The following is an 18,928-nucleotide window of genomic DNA, read 5'->3' as shown; positions in this document are numbered from 1 at the left end:
GATACATTTGTTGTTCTAAAATGATTTTTTAAAAGTTTTTCTTAAAGATTTTTCTTAAACTTTACATCTGATCATGTCATTGTCTTACTTGTGTCTCCCCACTGCCTTTAATAACAAATATAACCTCCTGTTTGACACTTAAAGCCCTTCACATTCTGACCTCTTCTTACCTTTATAATCTTCTTGCATTTTACTTCCTTCTTGGCACCTTGATTTCTTGCCAGACTGGAACTCCCCATTTTGCACAGAATCCATCTCTGATCTCTGCGTGTTTTGAACTGGTTTTTTCCCCCATAACCTCTTAACTCTTTCTTGTAATCCTTTATGACTCAGCTCAAAAGATACTTTTTTTCATAATTGTCTTTTTGGTCTCCAAGCTGCTAGTGTATCCACTGCCTAAAATATCTTGGATTCATATTGTATGTGTGTGTGTGTGTGTGTGTGTGTGTGTGTGTGTGTGTGTGTGTGTGTGTATATATGAATCTAAAGACACATTGTTTCCCCCATTAGAGAGCAAGCTCTCTGAAAGCAGCAACTGTTTCATTTTTCTTTTTGTATCCCCTGCACTTAGCACAATGACTGACACATGGTGAGCACTTAATAAAAGATTACTGATTGTTTCATGTTATGTTTAAATAATAATCAATACACTAAACTGATGAGTGTGTAAATAATTGGAAATGCAAATATGACAATTCAATTCATTTATGGTATGTGAATCATCACATGGATTCCTAAGAATTAGGTAAACTTTTCGATTCAAAACTTCATTACTAGGATTTCTAAGAGGATTTTTCTGACTGTGGTGATCTTTATACCAAGGGAATAAACCTGTCTTTATAGTATATTCTTTTATTCAAAAACACAAGAATATGGTGTACAAGATAGAAAGCTGCCCTTAAAACATGAAGAAATGAATTCAAATCCTACCTCTAATTCACACTAGCTATTGATCCTGGGCAAGCCATTTGTCCATTCAATGCTCTAGGCAATGGGCAGCTAGGTGGTGCAGTGGATAGAGCACCAGTGGAGGAGTCAGGAGGACCTGAGTTCAAATGTCACCTCAGACACTTGACACTCACTAGCTGTGTGACCTTGGGCAAGTCGTCACATAACCCCAATTGCCTCATCCTGGGTCATCTCCAGTCATCCTGATGAATATCTGGTCACTGGACTCAGATGGCTCTGGAGGAGAAGTGAGGCTGGTGACCTGCACAGCCCTCCCTCACTCAAAACAAAGTCAAATGCAAGTCATGTTGTTATTTCTCTGATGGCATGGTCTTCTCCGGCAATGAAGGACAAACACACACAAATACACACATACACACACTCTAGGCAATATTCTAGGACTATAAATTATAGAGAAAGCGTTGACCTGCAGTTGATAGAATTTTCTACCCCCTATCCTTATTCAAACACAGTTTTCTAATTAAGCATCAGAAATGTGAATTTCCAAAACACGCAATATTTTGTGGTACTGCTGTAACAAAACCTTCTTACTCTGTCTTCAGAATCCTTGTAATTAACAGAGTTCTTCAAAAATGGATGGGAACAATGAAACCACTGTAATGAACTTTGTCTTGCTGGGGCTTTCTGGACACCCAAAGTTAGAGACCATTTTCTTTGTGCTGGTCCTGTGGATGTACTTGGTAATTCTTGTGGGCAATGGAATCCTCATTACGGTTACCATCTATGACTCTCACCTTCACACACCCATGTACTTCTTCTTTGGTAACCTGTCCTTCCTGGACATTTGTTACACAACCTCCTCCGTGCCCCTAATTTTAGACAGCTTCCTTGCTCTGAAGAAAACCATTTCCTTCTCTGGCTGTGCAGTACAGATGTTTCTGTCCTTTGCCATGGGAGTGACTGAATGTGTGCTCCTGAGTATGATGGCATTTGACTGATATGTGGCCATCTGCAACCCCCTGAGATACCCCATCATCATGAACAAAAAGACCTACATGTCCATGGTGGTGGGGTGCTGGACAGCAGGGGGCATCACTTCTGTGGGGCAAACCTCTCTGGCAATGAGATTGCCTTTTTGTGGAGACAATGTCATTAACCATTTCATATGTGAAATCTTGGCACTACTGAAAGTGGCTTGTGGTGATATCTCAATCAATGTAATTAGTATGATAGTCACTAATGTAATTTTTGTAGTTTTCCCAGTGCTATTCATTTTTATCTCTTATGTTTTCATCCTCTCCACCATCCTGAGGATCCCCTCAGCAGAGAGGAGATGAAAAGCCTTTTCTACCTGCTCAGCTCATCTGACTGTGGTGATTATCTTTTATGGAACAATCTTTTTCATGAATATATATATATATGTATGTATGTATATATATATATATATATAATCTCTTTTCCCCTAACTAGTGTGTGAAACATATTTCATTGACCTTAATTACCCTGTGATGAACTATTCGTCAGTCTGCCATCTTTAAGAAACTTTCCAGGACTTTAAGTCTTTGTTATGAATTCTAGTTTTGCTGTACATAGTATGGATTCATTTGTAAACTCTGTGGTCTCAATACAAATTCTGGAAAGGTCCTTTGTCTTTTCATACAAAATGTTGCTACCTTATGGGAGCTTTTGTACACAGAGGGAATGTTGAGCAAATGGGACATGAACACTGATCAGAAGATTCACCAATACTTCATTGCTGGACTATTGCACATCCATGAGAAAACACAAAGTCAAATATTCATGATGCTCAAACTACATTGGACAGAGTTTCTTCACCAATCCCTAGTTATTTTTAATAGCAAGCTATGGGTCCTTTACTAATCCAATTGGGTGCAGCTTCAGACTCCATAGATGGGGGCCCCCAAACTCTCAAGTATTGGAAGAAAGTAATAGTTATGGATGGGGGTTTTATTCAGGTCTAAGTAGGTAATCATTGGGCCTGACCAGGTAGTTCTTACATGAGATGCCTACTGAAGCCTGAGCACCATTCTATAATGGAATTATATTGTCTGAGCCACAGGAGTCAAAATATAGCAGCTCAAGTCATGTTTGCTACCAACAGATCCACCTACCCTTTATAAGTTTCTCCTGTTTGTCGTGTATGGAGATAATTACATACGTTACTGTGCTCAGTTAACCCCCAAAAGCTGGTCTTTCACCATAATTATTCTTTTGGGTATGACCTTACGTTGATGAGCTCTCTACATTATGATTTGTTTCTATGGAATATGACTATCCTTGCCTCCTAGTCAATAAGCCCTTTAGTCCTCCCCCCTTTCCTGTGGAGAAGACATAAATCATTTTATCACTAATGATAAAGCTGACAGGGAACTGGTTCTTCCTCTTCTATTTCTGCTCTGCTTTTCAAAAGGTCTCTGCCTCTGTACTAGAATTTCCCATTTCATAATTTCATTTCTTTCTACCCCATTTCTCTTCATTTCTTAGGGTGTAATGACTTTACTGTTTGGAAGTTTCAAGTCTCTAGTGATTGAACAAAGGCCGTGACAGCTCCAGTGACCCTACAGCTTGCAAAACCATAGACCATTTCTTATCTCTACTGAATTGATTCAGAACTCTCTTATGCTACAACCACTTCTTCTCTAGTTTCCCCAAAATAAGTCGATGTTCTACATTACCTTGTTGTATTTTATATGGAAACAAATAAAAATGATTACTTTTACCATTTCTGAAAAAAACTAAATGCTACACTGGTTCATGGGGTCATCTTGGAGGTCATCTAGTACAACCTTCACATTACAGATGAGGAGACTAAGACCCAAAAGATTGAGTGACTTTCCCAAGATCATAAAGGTAGTAAATAGCAGAACCTAAGTTCTCTGATTTCAGATTCAGAACTCTTTTCTTTCATGACATTTCCACTACAACTGCCTTTTCCAAATTCATGATGCTTCTTTCCTAATTCAGGAAGTTCACTGATATGGACACCATGCTAGACTTTTCATTGTTGTAATCTGAACAGTACAGTGATTGCATTATTTTTTGTGATAGCTACACCAAAACACCTCTTTGAATTTTGCCCTTAAGGCACCTGAGGGTAGCATAGCAAAAAGAGTGTTGGATTTAGAGGACTGAGTCCAAATTCTGATTTTAATATTTGCTACCTGCATAAACTTAGACAAAGTCACTTTACCTCTCTGGGCCTCAGATTTCTCATCTGTAAAATGAAGAAGTTGTATCTATGACCTTCATGCTTCCTTCTAGCTCTAAATCTATGATCCTATAATCTTTCAACAGGAAGTCCTTTTCTCTCATCAGAGTAGCTGCTCAATTAAGCATAACTTAATCGAGGATATCCATACCTGATTTGTCATGAAAGTATCAAATGTATTAAATGCTAGTTTGCACTGATCAATAGAGGTCTATATTATTTCTTGTTGTCCTTTGTAGGCAGATGTTAATATGAAAGTAGGCTCAGGTGGTGTTAGGACTGAAACCACTTAGAGTCCTAGTGGGGTGACTATAGTGAAATGAGTGGGTGGAGCCTGCCCTTGACAATAATCCCTGAAAGTCATCCCACTGAAAACAATCCCCACTGAGTCATCCAATGAGAAAGGAGAATGTGGGGACAGAGCCAAGATGGTGGAGTAAAAGCAAGGACTTGCTTGAGCTCTTCCACAAACTCCTTGAAATACCTGTAAAAATGGCTCTAAACACATTCTAGAGCAGCAGAACCCACAAAATGACAGTGTGAAATAAATATCCAGCCCAAAACAATCTAGAAGGTTGATAGGAAGGGCCTGTTGCATCAGTCTTTAGAGAAAAGTGTAGTCCAGAGTAGGCCTCAGGGGACTAAATCACTGGCAGCTGTGCCAGTTTCCAGACTTCTCAAGCCAGAAATGCCAAAGACAACTTAGAAGGTCAGTAGGAAAGATCTGTTGGACATGGATGAGAGAGGAGCAAGGTCCAGCCAGGCCTGAGGCCCAGGGCTGTGGTGGTGGTGGCAAGGGCAGCAGCTGTTTCTGGAGCTCTTGGCTCACATACAGTGAGGGGATCTAGTAGCTGATCAGAGGGGTATTGCAGGAATCTCTTTGCTGGCACTAAGACAGGATTCTGTTGCTTTGCCCTTGCTTTGATCTTCATCACAGGCCTGAATGGTGGTCCTGGGGCAAAGAGGAGTGCTGGTGTGGTGGAACTTGTGGCAGCAGTGGAGAGGGAATCCTCCTCCCAGTTCCAAGGCAGAAAAGAGTGCTTGTGGTCACTCACAGATTGGAGAACAGACCAGGAGAGGAGGAAAAACCTCTCCTTTGATCATACAACTTTGAAAGAGCTGAAATTTTTCATGTCTCTAGAAGTATCTCTGAAAACAGCTGCACGGAACCCCTGAAGCCTGGGATAGTACACTCCCTCCCCATCCTGAAAGAAGAGTCCTACCTTGACAGAGAGCTAAAAGGTCAAGTAATTGACTAGGGAAATGAGCAAACAGTGGACAAAAGATCGGACTATAGAATCTTAATTTGTTGACAAGGAAGATCAAAAGATAAAACCAGAAGAAGACAACAAAGTCAAAGCTCCTACATCCAAACCCTCCAATAAAATTATCAATTGGTCATAGGCTGTGGAAGAGTTCAAAAATGATTTTGAAAATCAAGTAAGAGAGACAGAGGAAAAAATGGGAAGAGAAATGAGAGTGATACAAGAAAATAACGAAAAATGAGCCAACAATTTGCTAAAGGAGACCCCAAAAATGTGGAAGGAAATAACACCTCAATATTAGACTAACCCAAATGGTAAAAAATGTTGAAAAAATCTAATGAGGAGAAGAATACCTTAAAAAACAGAATTGGCCAAATGGAAAAGGAGGTCCAAAAGTCCATCGAGGAAAATAATTCCTTAAAAATTAGAAAGGAGCAAATGCAAGCTAATGACTTTATGAGAAATCAAGAAATTATAAAACAAGACCAAAAGAATGAAAAAATAGAAGACAATGTGAAATATCTCATTGAAAAACCACTGACCTGGAAAGTAGATCCAGGAGAGATAATTTAAAAATTATTGGACTACCTGAAAGTCATGATTACAAAAAGAGCCTAGACATCATCTTGCAAGAAATCCTCAAGGAAAACTGCCCTGTTATTCTAGAAGCGGGGGGTAAAATATAAATTGAAAGAATTCACTAATCATCTCTTGAAAGAGATCCCAAAAGGGAAACTCCTAGGAATATTGCAACCAAATTCCAGAGTTCCCAGGTTAAGGAGAAAATATTGCAAGCAGCCAGAAAGAAACAATTCAAGTATTGTGGAAACCTAATCAAGATGAGACAAGATTTAGCAGCTTGTGCATTAAGAGATCAGAAGGCATGGAATATGATATTCCAGAGGTCAAAGGAGCTAGGATTAAAACCAAGAATCCAGGGTAAAATGGACATTCTTGAAGAAGAGACCAGAGCTGAATAGAAAACTTGACTTGCAAATACAAGCAACAAGAGAACCATGAAAAAGTGAACAGAAAGAGAAATCATAAGGAACTTATTAAAGTTGAACTGTTTACATTCCTACATGGAAAGATGATATTTGTAATTTATGAGAACTTTCTCAGTATTAGAGGAGCTGAAGGGAATATACATGCATACATACACACATACATACACACACACACACATATATATATATACACACATATAGTCTCTCTCTATATGTAAATATTGTATATATATGTATATATGTATTAATACAGAGGGCACAGTGTGAGTTGAATATGAAGGGATGACATCTAAAAATAAAATTAAGGGGTGACAGAGGAATGTGTTTGGAGGAGAAAGGGAGAGGTAGAATGGGGTATATTATCGCACATAAAAGAGAAAGGAGAAGGTAAAATAGGACAGGATTCATGATTAAAAATATTATTTTGATTGATCCTCTCTAACTACTCTTGAGGATAATGGAACAGACTGTCAGGAAGTATCACAAGAGACATATGGCCTGGGTTGTGTCAGCAAGGTCTTATTATAAAAATTCACCTACTGAAGGCTGATCCTCAGGCAACAGAGAGGTAACATGCATAGATATAGTATACAGAACGCTCAGAGGAAAAGGAACATGATATACATGTGACTTCTCTTCAAAAGCTGGCACCCTGGCTGAGATAAATAAAATGCCATCCATGTTTGAAAGGGTTCTTGGGAATGTTGACAATGCAGTTAGGTTCTTTTTGAATTTTGGAGCTTCATCTCTTTCCAAATGTTAACAGAAAAAAACATGAGTTTCCATGTTAGTAGCCAGCTTATTCCTTACCTGTAGTAATAAATTAGCAATAATAAATGTGTGTGTTTGTGTGTGTGTGTATGTGCATTCCTCTTAGTCCAGTTGATTATGGAGAATAGGGAGCAGATTACAGAGAAATGAGTTGTCAATGTGGAAAGTTCAAAGAAGTGTCTACATACTGTTATCCCTTTGATATTTCCTTGAAGAATGAGAGGAACAGCTTTCCATTGGTTGGCAAAAGCCCTTGGTAAGTCTTAAAAAGAAAATGTTCCAGTCTGTCAGTATCAGAGGCAGGAGGGGTCTTTGTGGAATATGACTCCTGTGCATGTGGCAGAGGACTGTGGTACCCACCCTCCCATAAATCATATCAAAGTAAGAAAAAGTATGAATCATGATTATATCAAAGAACAGAAAATGTCTTTGATAAAATATAACATCCCTTTATGTTAAAAACACTAAAAAAGGATAGTAATGAAAGACTTTTCTTTTAACACGAAGATATACATTCATTTTAAATTGATGGTGAGCTTTACTTCTGGATTTTTGCAAATGATGGATAGTGAAAAGAGGTTACATTATTTGAATTCACAGTGTTTCAATTGAATGAAAACAAATGACTATATCCTATCTAATTATAACTTTGAATACTTTGATTTTAAATACATGTGACTGTTTTATGGGATTCATTATTCATACTAATAGGGATTGAACTGCATACGTAGTAGAAAAACATTAGAAGAAAATCCAGGCTGTTCACCTGCACATTATTACTTGCCATAATTTTATAACTGCTTTTTATGGTAAATGGTGGAACCTTTATCTCTGGAGATTATGGGTTAGATATTTAGAGATAAAGAGACCTCAGAGGCTGTCTCATCCAAAATATTTGTCAGTTTGGGGAAGTCTGTGTCCCCATCTCAGAATAATGTTTTTAAATGTACAAAATGAAATGCATGAGATTACAAAGGAAACAAATTATATTGACATGAATATATTTTTCTCACCTATCTAAATTTCATGTCCCCTTTACCCCCTGAAACCTATCCACGGACCCCTTAGACATTCATGGACTACTGGTTCAGAGTCCATCCCTTCATATATATATATATATTATGTGCATCGTTTTTGCATTTGCAGTCAATGTGACTTTTTTGATGCTAGGGACCATATTTTTGTCTTTTTTTGTATCCCCAGTATTTAATACAGTGTCTGACATATAGCTAATATTTAAAAAAATGCTTGTTGACTTATTGACTAGATGCTTCCTTCAAGTGCTTTGTAAAAAGTAAGGATGGAAAAAGTTGCAGAGTGGTGCAGGACTGTGGAGGTAGTGGTATCACATCACATGTTCTGATAAAGGACCATGATATATGAAAATTATGGATTAGACAATTGCTTCAGAGAGAAAGCATATTTTATCACACACTGTTTTTTGGCCAGCTCAAGTCCCCCTGTCATAGTTATTCTTCTGCCCTGGGATTACTGGTGAACTTGCCAATAAAATGAATAGTTTTCTGTGGACCACAGAACTATTTGTGCTGGGAGAACCTTTTGTGATCCCACTTCTATTGCTACATGGATAGGAATAATAGTTCCTTTAGGAGACTGCTTTATTATGAAGTCCTAGGGACATTTTATTTCTGGGCTTTTGGCTCCATGAACATGATATGTAGTGGCAAATCTTTGTTAGCATATGCCTCAAGCATCAGACATCACGTCTCTCCATCTTTGTCTGTATGTTGATCTTATAGAGATCTGTAATTTCATCAGTAGGGATACAAAACCTTTGGAGGGACCAAGGTATAGTATAACCAAGTCAACTTAGACTTTATAAGGAGAGAAAGAAAAGATGTTAAGAAACAAGTCTATGTGGAAACCAGTATTTCCCTTGGTTGCCATATTTCTCTTGACAAAGAACTCAATTATTTGTTGATGGAAGTAGTTTCTGCGTTCTTTTGGTCTCAGTTTGTCAACTTGTTTACATTGGTTGAGCTTCATTAGGAAATGGAGAACAGTCTGTGATAATAAGTTTGAAATTCTTTTTTATTTCCCTTTTTCCATCATCAATAATTTGCTTAAGCTTGTCAAGCTAGATTAGAGTTGTTTTTACTTTATGCCATAGCTTCTCATTTTGATTCTTTAGTCTAGTTGGTATTGATTTTTCTTCTGTTTTAAGAAGTTGGCAGCTGATCTCTGTGGTAGATGTTATATAAAAATATAGACTGATCAATGAAGTTCACTATATATTAATATTGATCTCTTCCCTCCTTTTTTCCTGTTTGGAACTTTGCTTATATAATTAAAATTTTAAAAGTTTTCCCACTTCTCTTGACCTAATTTTCATTGTAGAATTTCATCCCATGGTACAATATCTACCTTCTTCTGAACTCTTGAAAATATTGGAGGCCTGTCAAACTGTCTTTAGCTTTTCCTTCTTTTGATACTTTGATAAGTCTATGATCTCATCATTGTGATCCATTCTTAAGGGTGTCTACTCAATATTTTTGGGAGGGCCCTTCCTCTAATTAATGAGGTAGTGAGTTCCTTGTCACAGGATGTCTTAAAGCAAATGTGAGATACTACTTTGATAGAGACATTATAGGGTATAACATGGCAACCAAAAAGGTTAATGTGATTTTGAGGTATATTAATAGAAGTATAATACCATAATATGTGGGATGATAGGACCTGTGTACTCAGATCATAACTGGAATATTGTTTACAGTATTAGGTACCAAACTTTAGAAATGACAATGACAGCCTGGAGTATGGCTGCTACAGTGGACAATGTACTTGATTTGGATTCCAAGGACTTGGCTTTATATCTTAGCTCTGCTACTTACTCTCTGTGTGCTCTTTTAATACTAATACAAAATCCCAATTATCCATTCATGTGCAAATGAGCATAGGGAAGAGATGAGATTGATAGGAATTATACTTTTTCAAGTTCCCCAATAGATTTTTGTCTAATTTGGGAATAATCACCTTAGCAAATATTTAGCTTCAATGGCCCATCAAATAGTCTGCTATAGCAGCCCAGGAAATGTACTCTTAGGGAGCTGTCCAGAAGACTAAGAAGGCTAACCTAATATGTGTCTTGCCACTCACCTGAAGTACAAGATATTAAGCAATTACTTGATGATCCCAGTGGTAGCAAAAGAATTGCTAATATTTCTCTCTGGATAATTGCCTTTACCTAAAAAAAATAAAAATAGCTGACACTTATATAGTGTTTTAATGTTTGCAAAGCTCATTATAAGTTAAGTAATTTTGTCCTCATGATAGCCCTGGGATGTAGAGGCTATTATTATACTCATTTCACAGATTAGGAAAGAACTAGACATCTGAATTTCTACATTCAAGTGATAGATGATTCTTCCACACATGAATTTTAGATAAATAATTATTAATGTAATCATTCAACACCCAAGATTTTGAAGAGACTTTAAATACCTGATTTTAAATGCGAACAATTTTTTAAAGAAAATCTAACCATTAGCAAACATATATTTTCAAATCATTACACTATATCACAGAGATTCAGTGAAATGGTTTTTGATTTAAAATATTCTTTACAGCTGCCTTAACATCCTTGTTCCTCAAACTATAAACGATGGGATTGAGCATGGGAGTCACCACGCTATAAAAAAGTGTGATAAATTTGTCGGTGATGTCTTTGTCTGCTCTGAGAGAGCCCTTAGATTTGGGTTTTGCATACATGAAGAAGACTGTTCCATAAAATATAATCACTACAGTCAGGTGGGCTGAGCAGGTGGAAAAGGCTTTGCGTCTTCCTTTTGTAGAGGGAATCCTGAGGATTGCAACAAGTATGAAAATGTAAGAGATGGAAATGGATATCAGAGGAATAACTAGAAAAATGAAGTTTGATCCTGCCATGCTAAGTACATTGATGGAAATGTCTCCACAGGCCAATTTCAGAATAGCCAGGATCTCACAAATAAAATGATCAATGACATCCACGCAAAATGTTAACTGCACTACAAGAGATGTCTGTACCACTGAGTCAAGAACCCCTGCTGCCCAGGAGAGAGATGCCATTGACACATAAATACCCTTACTCATGATGACAGGGTATCTCAGGGGCTTGCAAATTGCCACGTAACGGCCAAATGCCATCATGCTTAGGAGCACACATTCAGTTGCACCTGTGGCAAAGGATAGAAACATCTGCACTGCACAAGTGGAGAAGGAAATGGCTTTCCTTGGAGTGAGGAAGCTGTCTAGAGTTAGAGGCACAACAGAGGTTGTATAGCAAATGTCCAGGAAGGAGAGGTTACCTAGGAAGAAGTACATGGGTGTGTGCAGGTGAGAGTCATAGATAGTTACTATGATCAGTACTCCATTGCCCAGGAGGATTATCAGGTACATCCATAGGACCAGCACAAAGAAAATGGTCTGTAGCTTTGGATAGTCAGAAAGTCCCAGGAGGACAAATTCTGTCACAGTGGTTTGATTGTTTCCTTCCATTTCAAAGTTCTCTTTTACTTGTGTGGATTCTGAGGAAAACAGAACATAGTTTTGTTGTATCAGTTCCAGGAAGTATTTATCTTTTCCCAAGATTTCATCTCCAGTAAACTGCTAATCTTTTTTGAATGCAGGAATATATTGCAATATATGAGATCAAGATCCATTTCCCAATGGTCAAAGGATATGAAAAACAAAAAGCCAATTTCTGATAGAATTGCAATTATTAATAACCATGTCTAATAGTACACCAGATGTTATTTATATGAAAAATGCAAATCAAAACAATTTTGAGGTTTGATAACATAGCCAAAAACCTGGCAATAATGTTAAGTGATGGGGGAATTCATTGCTTCAGAAGAAGAGAAAAGGTAGGGTAGTAGAGTTTCATATTGTTCTGACTTGTCTGGAAAGTAATTTGGAATTATGCTAAAAAAAAAGTGAAGGAAATAACTATATTTTTTGAAATGGAGTTTACATTATACTTCTAAGGGTCATAGAGAGAAAGAAAAGTTTCATATACACCTAAATATTCACAGCAGACTTTCTGTAGTAACAAAGAACTGAAAACAAAGTGGCTAGTTGTTGTTCAGTCATATATCAGACTCTTTATGACCCCATTTTGGGGTTTTCTTCATAAAGATACTGGAATGGTATGCCATTTCTTTTTCCAATTCATTTTACAGATGAGGTAAACAGCCTTGCCCAGGGTCACACAGCTAGTAAATATCTAAGTCCTGATTTGAACTCAGGAAATAAGTCCTTATGACTTCAGGCCCCGTACTCTCTCCATTGAGCTGTCTAGATGCCCCACTTGTGAATTGGGGAGTAGTTAAAATACATGAAGATAATAAAACATTACTAGAGAATAACAAATGATCGATGTGACAATTTCAGAGAAGTATGAGATATGTGAAGTGATGCACAGAGAAATAAAAACTGGAAAAATAATATGCAAAATGAATAAAACAATGCAGATGCAAGGAATAGCAGTCTTCCAAAGAAACTTAATGCTTTATGTTTATAATGTCCTTGCTTAGTCCGTGAAAGAGATAGAAAAAACCCAACTGTCTTCCTTCTTTGCAGAAGTGGGACACTGTGGGTGTGAAACATTGGACTTCCACATATACTTTCAAATTCAGTTTTGCTAATCTGTTTTTCCTCCTTTTTCTTTTAAAGTCCTTGTTGTAAGGGATAGCTCACTGAATAAAGATAGAAAAGCGATATATTCAGAACAGGAAGTGATATAAAAACAAAAGATATTAAGATTAAAAATTCTAAACTATTGTCATCACAAAACTTATTTGTTATCTTGTTGCAATGACAAGCAGCACCAGAAGATCCACTTAGAAATCCTAGAACAGAGATTTTAGCTCTAAGACAATACCTTATTATTGGAGGGCCAGTTTAAAGCTTGTGCACAATTAGGCTGATGTAATGATTCACATGTATATTTGATTATTATTTTGGATGTAACTTCACTAATGAAGCTTAGACACTAAGCAATTCAGGGCAAGTAGATCACTTAATAAAGAGAACACAGATTTTGGAGGCAGATAAGACCTGGATTCAAATTCTGGCTGTGTGACCATGGGAAAAATCAAAATAACTTCTTTGGATCCTATTTTTCTCTTTTGTAAAGTATAAAGTTAGTTCAATAATCTCCAAGGGTCCTTCTAAATCATGTGATTTATGATTATAAAGTATGTAAACGAGTCAGCCAAAGAAACTGGTTGACTCATAAACCTTCAGACTACATCTCATATCCCACATTCAGAATAGGAGAGACTTTCTGTCTATAGGAGATCATATCACCATTGAGATTTGCATCAATCAGAGAATCATAGTCTGTGTTCCTCAGTTATTGAAACAGAATCATGCCTGTCTCTGCAGGATACATAGTGGTCCCAAGATCTGATTGACTTTAGAGAGACATGAGTCAGAGTCTTACCTCTTCTAAGTAACATGGTCATGACCTAGATTGCTCTTGCTTCTCTGAACTTCAGTTTCATCCACTTAGGGGTAAAACAGAGTTTATAAAACTTGTTGTAAGATTCAAAGGAGATCATTACTGCACGTACTTCATAAGTCATAAAATGTTATGTAAATACAAGTGATTATGGCCAATGGCTTTAGTTTACATATTGAATAAGAATCTCTCCCGAGATTAGTCTTTATAAGTAATGCCTATTTTTACTAGCTTCTTCTATGCAAAATTGAAGTAGATTTGGAAGCTATATTAGTAGATTTTCCAAAGGAGAGAAACTCCGAATATTAGTACCATTGGGCAGGTAGTTGGCACAGTGGATAGAGTGCTAGACCGGGAGTCAGGAAGACCTAAGTTCAAATCCAGCCTCTGACACTTACCAGCTCTGTGACCCTGTGCAAGTCAGTTAACTTTGCCACAATTTCCTCGGCTATAAAATAAGTTGGAGAAGGAAAGGGAAAACCATATTCTGGTATCTTTGCCAAGAAAACCCCAAATCCTGTTACAAAGAGTTAGACATTATTGAAGCAACTGAACAACAAAAATTACTAACATTTGCGAAATAAGGCACCATTTTTGATAATTGTGATCTTTTCACCAGTTCACTGTAGCTAGTTGTTGTGACCATAAATATTAAATGCACTCCTAAAAATATCTAGTAGAAAGAGACTTAACACCAGGAATATTCTGACCCACAGAACTCAAATACTGCATATCCTACCTCTAAGTGGATAAGTTCAGTAAGCTCTATTTCTAAATATTTAAAATGGAGTAACAGGAATGCTTACTTCCATGTCTGAGAAATATTGTTCTTGCTCAGAAAGAAATTTCTACCCGACTTCCAGTGGCTCTGGTATTTTGAGTCAGAAAAATCCTTCCCCCAGCATATGGAGTGATGATCAATACAGCATGGAAAATATATGTGACAGTTATTTTTTGTCAGGTTTTACTGGGTGAATATTTATCAGAAAGTTAAAAAAGTGGCTGCAGAAGAAATCATGAGAAATTTTCATATTTTCAGCATCATGGATTTTCTGTCTTCAATGTCTTTTAGTCAATGAAATAAAGAAATATCATGTGGCAACATGTGGGTGCCAGGTACATAATAGAGCTCTTGATCAATATGGATCTGTATTAGAACTGAACTAATTTCCTACAAAAACAAAATTTTCAATTCCAGTTATTTACAGCATTTCTGTCCATTTCAAGTTCCAGATCCATTCTCCAAAGGATCAACTATTGGAACCAAAGGTAATTTAAATTCCTTGCTTCTTTAAGGGAAAGTTCTAATCCCTGAGGCAATTTAAAGTTTATAGAAAGGGAAAAGTAGAGAATCCCACAGAGCCAATTAGAGCAAAGTTACTACTTTGTTTTAATTGAAGTTGAACTTATGTAATAAGAAAATATTTCTGTGTCTATGGATGGATTTCAAAGTGAAAGTGTTGTTCCCTAACCTCTAGATGAGAGCCAGAGCTAGCATATAGGAACTTTGTCTTAGGTGATGATTCTGACACAGGGATGAGAGCATTTTCTCCTGGAAGAACAAATATTAGACTGATCCACTCCTACATTTGGGCCCTGGGGTCATCAGATATTGTGACCAACTAACCCTCTGCTTGACCCAACTTCCAACTTTGGCTAATTATCCTTGACCTTGGTACTCCTGGATCAGCATGAACTGGGGTTGAAGGGCACGGTGATCAGGAGGGATCTACTGTGGCGGTGGTAAACAATGACAGCTGTTTCTTCCCTCCCAATAATGTACTCAGTCCTAGGCCCCCCCTTCATCACTTATTCTCTGCCTTCCTTTTCCATTGTGCTCTCTGGAATTCTCCTCTACTGGTAACAAGAAGGGCAGCCTGATGTGACAAAGTATTAGATTAAAAGTTAGAAGAATCAGATGGGGGCAGCTAGATGGCTTGTTGGATAGAGCACCGACCCTGAAGTCGGGAAGACCTGAGTTCAAATCCAACCTCAGGCATTTACTAGTTGTGTGACTGGGCAAGTCACTCAATCTGGATTGCCAGAAGAAGAACCAGAGGACTTTGAATGAAATTCTGGTGCTACTCTTACAACTTATGTGAGCATGGGACAGTCATTTAGATTTCTGTAGGTCTCAGCTTCCTTATTTGTGTGGTCCATATATATCTTCTCAAGCTGCTTTCCTTACCCACATTGGCACTAACAACCCATGTTTTAGAAACCTTTGCCAAAATAATTATTTAAATTTGGAATTTAAATACGATAACTGTGAAATGTTACACTTACGTTTTAAAACTTCACAAACAAAAGATGGGAATGGTATGACTGGTTAAGAGTTCATCTAAAAAAGCAGTCTCAGGGTGGAGCCAAGATGGTGGAGTAGAAAGCCCCACATACACCAGCTCTTCCCCCACAGCCTATATAATATCTGTAAAGAAGGACTCTCAACAAGTTCTAGAACAGCAGAAGCCACAGAACAACAGAGTAGAGGAGATTTCTAGCCCAGAGTGACCTCAAAGACTCCCATTTTTTATCATCTTTGACAATGTAAGGTGAAACCTCAAAGCTGTTTTGGCTTACATTTCTCCTATAAATAGTGATTTGATAAAATCTTCCGTATGGTTAATAGTTTGCAATTATTCTTTTGATAACTATTTATTCATGTCTTTTGACAATACACTATAGATCGTCTCTTTTGCTGCATCACTTTTATAAATATTTAAGGGATATTAAAAAACTTTTAAATACATTTTAATGTGTATAATATGGTCAATGACTTAGTTCATTCTCTTTGTCAATGGTCTATTTAGGAGGTCTATTCCAAGAGACAGTTTGGTTTAGTGGAAATGGCATTAAGCTGGGAGTTAAAAGTCCCAAGTCACAATCTTTCTGACTCTGGTACCTTATTTCTAAAGTGAGAATTATGATGCTTACTTTTTTTTTTTTACTTTACAGGATTGTTGTGATGATCAAATGAAATACTGATTGAATAAAGGGTCTTGTCTTAAAAATTGCAAAACACTACAAAAATAAAGATGTTATAAATATTTTATGGGGGAAATTTTTAAAATTTTATCTTGGATAAATTGAGCTCAGTGCTACATTAAAAGAGTAGCTTAACCATTTTTTAAATATTTAAAATTTTCCTCCCCAGATAGCCTTAATAGATCATCATCATCATCATCATCATCATCATCATCATCATCATCAATCATCATCACCATCATCATCATCATCATCATCATCATCATCATCATCATCATCATCATCATCATCATCATCATCATCTCTTCTCCTTGTGGAAACTTTCTGGTATTGATCCTTTATTCCCTTTCTAGACTGATAGGACTTCCCGAACCCTGTTTCATTATTTGTGATGAATAAGGATCACTTCTATTCTATAAAGAAGTCAGGGAAGAGGAAGAATTTAAGGTGAAAAACCAATCCATATTGCAATTAAATTCTTGAAAATGTTACCTTCATTAAGATTGCTGGGGGCATCTATTTATTTTTGACTTCTTCCTTAGTTTCTATGTTTCTCTCGGTCTCAATTATATGCACACAATTTATTCACCCTGATGTAACTCCTGCACCATGGAAAGATACCAAGCCACAAACCTCTCTGTTTTTTCAATAATTGTGATCGTAATACATCATAAACTGTATCTTAAAACAAAATAAGTAACAAAAACCCTTTTAAAAGAAAATGAAAATTTACTTTGTTAATCACTCATTACATGTATAATGTAATATGATTTCAAGAAAATGATTATAACTGAAATATTTCTGATGAAATTATTCTTACAATGATTACTGTGCAGAAGTCTCCACAAACCATAAGCTAACCATGATACACAATGACTTTTAAGGCAGCTGAAAGCACTTGGTCATTTTACTTTTTTGTTTTACTTTATTAATATGAATATTAAAATATTCAGCTGTCCCTCACTCAAAACAAAGTCAAGTGCAAGTCATGTCATCATTTCTCTGATGGCATGGTCTTTGGCAATGAAGGATGAACACAATTAAAATGTTGAAATGGATATAGATTTCTAAAGGAATCAGTCTGCTATCCTTAATGTTTTTTCTTTCTCCAGTGAAGTCTAACTTTAATGTGTCATTGTGTGGGTATGACCTTGGGTTTTTAAAACATGCTCTGGAAAGCCTTACCAACCTGGAGAGGCTTCCAGCTCAGGTCTATTGACATACATACACACACACACACACATATATACATATATATGCACACACATACAGACACATATATATGTCTATTATCTGAGAGGTAGTTTAGTTAACTTTGGAGATTTCAAGCTGCAAGAAAGATGTGGCTGCAAGCAAGCACAGTTTTCAATTACAAAAGCTCTCAAAAATCACCTCCTAAGATGTAAAGCAGCTATAACTTGCATCAGTGGAGGGAATGCCAATGAGATCACAAATTCTCTAAGTAAAAAGTATAAATAAAGCTTAGAGCTTAGAGGACCCAAGAATGTACATGTATTTACTTTTGCATTTCAGCATCACTGTTTAAGTCACATATAACCAGTTCTCTAGCCTCCACTAAGAGCAGTGTTTTATGGAGTTAGTATTAGTCCTATGTCATTATCTGAATTCTTATAAGTTGTATTGTACACTGTTATACTTTAAAAGATTTAAAATAGCATCTGAAGGCTAAGACCAAATCTTGGCACCTGTGGATGATGAAAGAAGAAGCCTGATTCAGATCAACAAAGGAATACTTTCATATATTTCCTGGTATTACAGTTAAGATTACGACTTTAGAATAGTTTTGAAATGGCCAACTAGATACAAGAATGCAAACAAGACATCCTTTTCATGTTTTTTAAAGTTACCTGAACCCATAAGCAATTTAATTGAGTGTTATACATACGACTGCACTAAGTAGATATTAATTTCCACTTCCTTTATGAGCGAAATGATGATAAAGAGAAAAGTTAAAACTTGGGAGTATGCAGATAGAAGAAATAATGATAGTAGATTTGAAAATACTTGAATAAAGACTTATCCAAATAATTATTGAAAGCAAGTTCACCTTTTATGAATATATAATTTAATTCCATATTCCAGATGCAATCTCCAAAGACATGGTTTTTGTATCTAAAAGGCAGTGTAAACCTTTTGTTGCTATTTGGGACTGTTTTGATCCCTGAAATGATTTAGTTTTGAAACTGACTTAAGTAAATTTAGGGACTTTTTATGCCACAGGGATAATGTCCCAAAGATCCTCTTAGGTTAAAAGTTAGTACAGAAAAACTTAATTAAT

The 18,928-nt window shown here is 36.6% G+C and overlaps 1 protein-coding gene and 1 pseudogene across 1 annotated transcript; one reads left to right on the top strand and one right to left on the bottom strand.

Annotated features, from left to right (window-relative positions):
- The first annotated feature begins 1,541 nt into the window (after positions 1-1,541).
- On the top strand, positions 1,542-3,474 carry LOC140503341 (putative olfactory receptor 13C6; annotated as a pseudogene).
- Positions 3,475-10,730: 7,256 nt separating this feature from the next.
- On the bottom strand, positions 10,731-11,678 carry LOC140523201 (olfactory receptor 13C8-like). Its single transcript, XM_072638191.1, has one exon. The coding sequence runs from the start codon at positions 11,676-11,678 to the stop codon at positions 10,731-10,733; it is 948 nt and encodes a 315-aa protein (XP_072494292.1).
- Between the last annotated feature and the right edge of the window lie 7,250 nt (positions 11,679-18,928).

Source organism: Notamacropus eugenii, chromosome 1 (genome assembly GCF_028372415.1).
Source record: "Notamacropus eugenii isolate mMacEug1 chromosome 1, mMacEug1.pri_v2, whole genome shotgun sequence".
NCBI lineage: Eukaryota > Metazoa > Chordata > Mammalia > Diprotodontia > Macropodidae > Notamacropus > Notamacropus eugenii.
The sequence above is the reverse complement of the archived record's forward strand: the minus strand, read 5'-3'. Positions and strand labels throughout refer to the sequence as shown.

Excerpts from the sequence above, each read along its gene's own strand:
- LOC140523201 (XM_072638191.1), bottom strand. The coding sequence starts at position 11,678 with ATGGAAGGAAACAATCAAACCACTGTGACAGAATTTGTCCTCCTGGGA.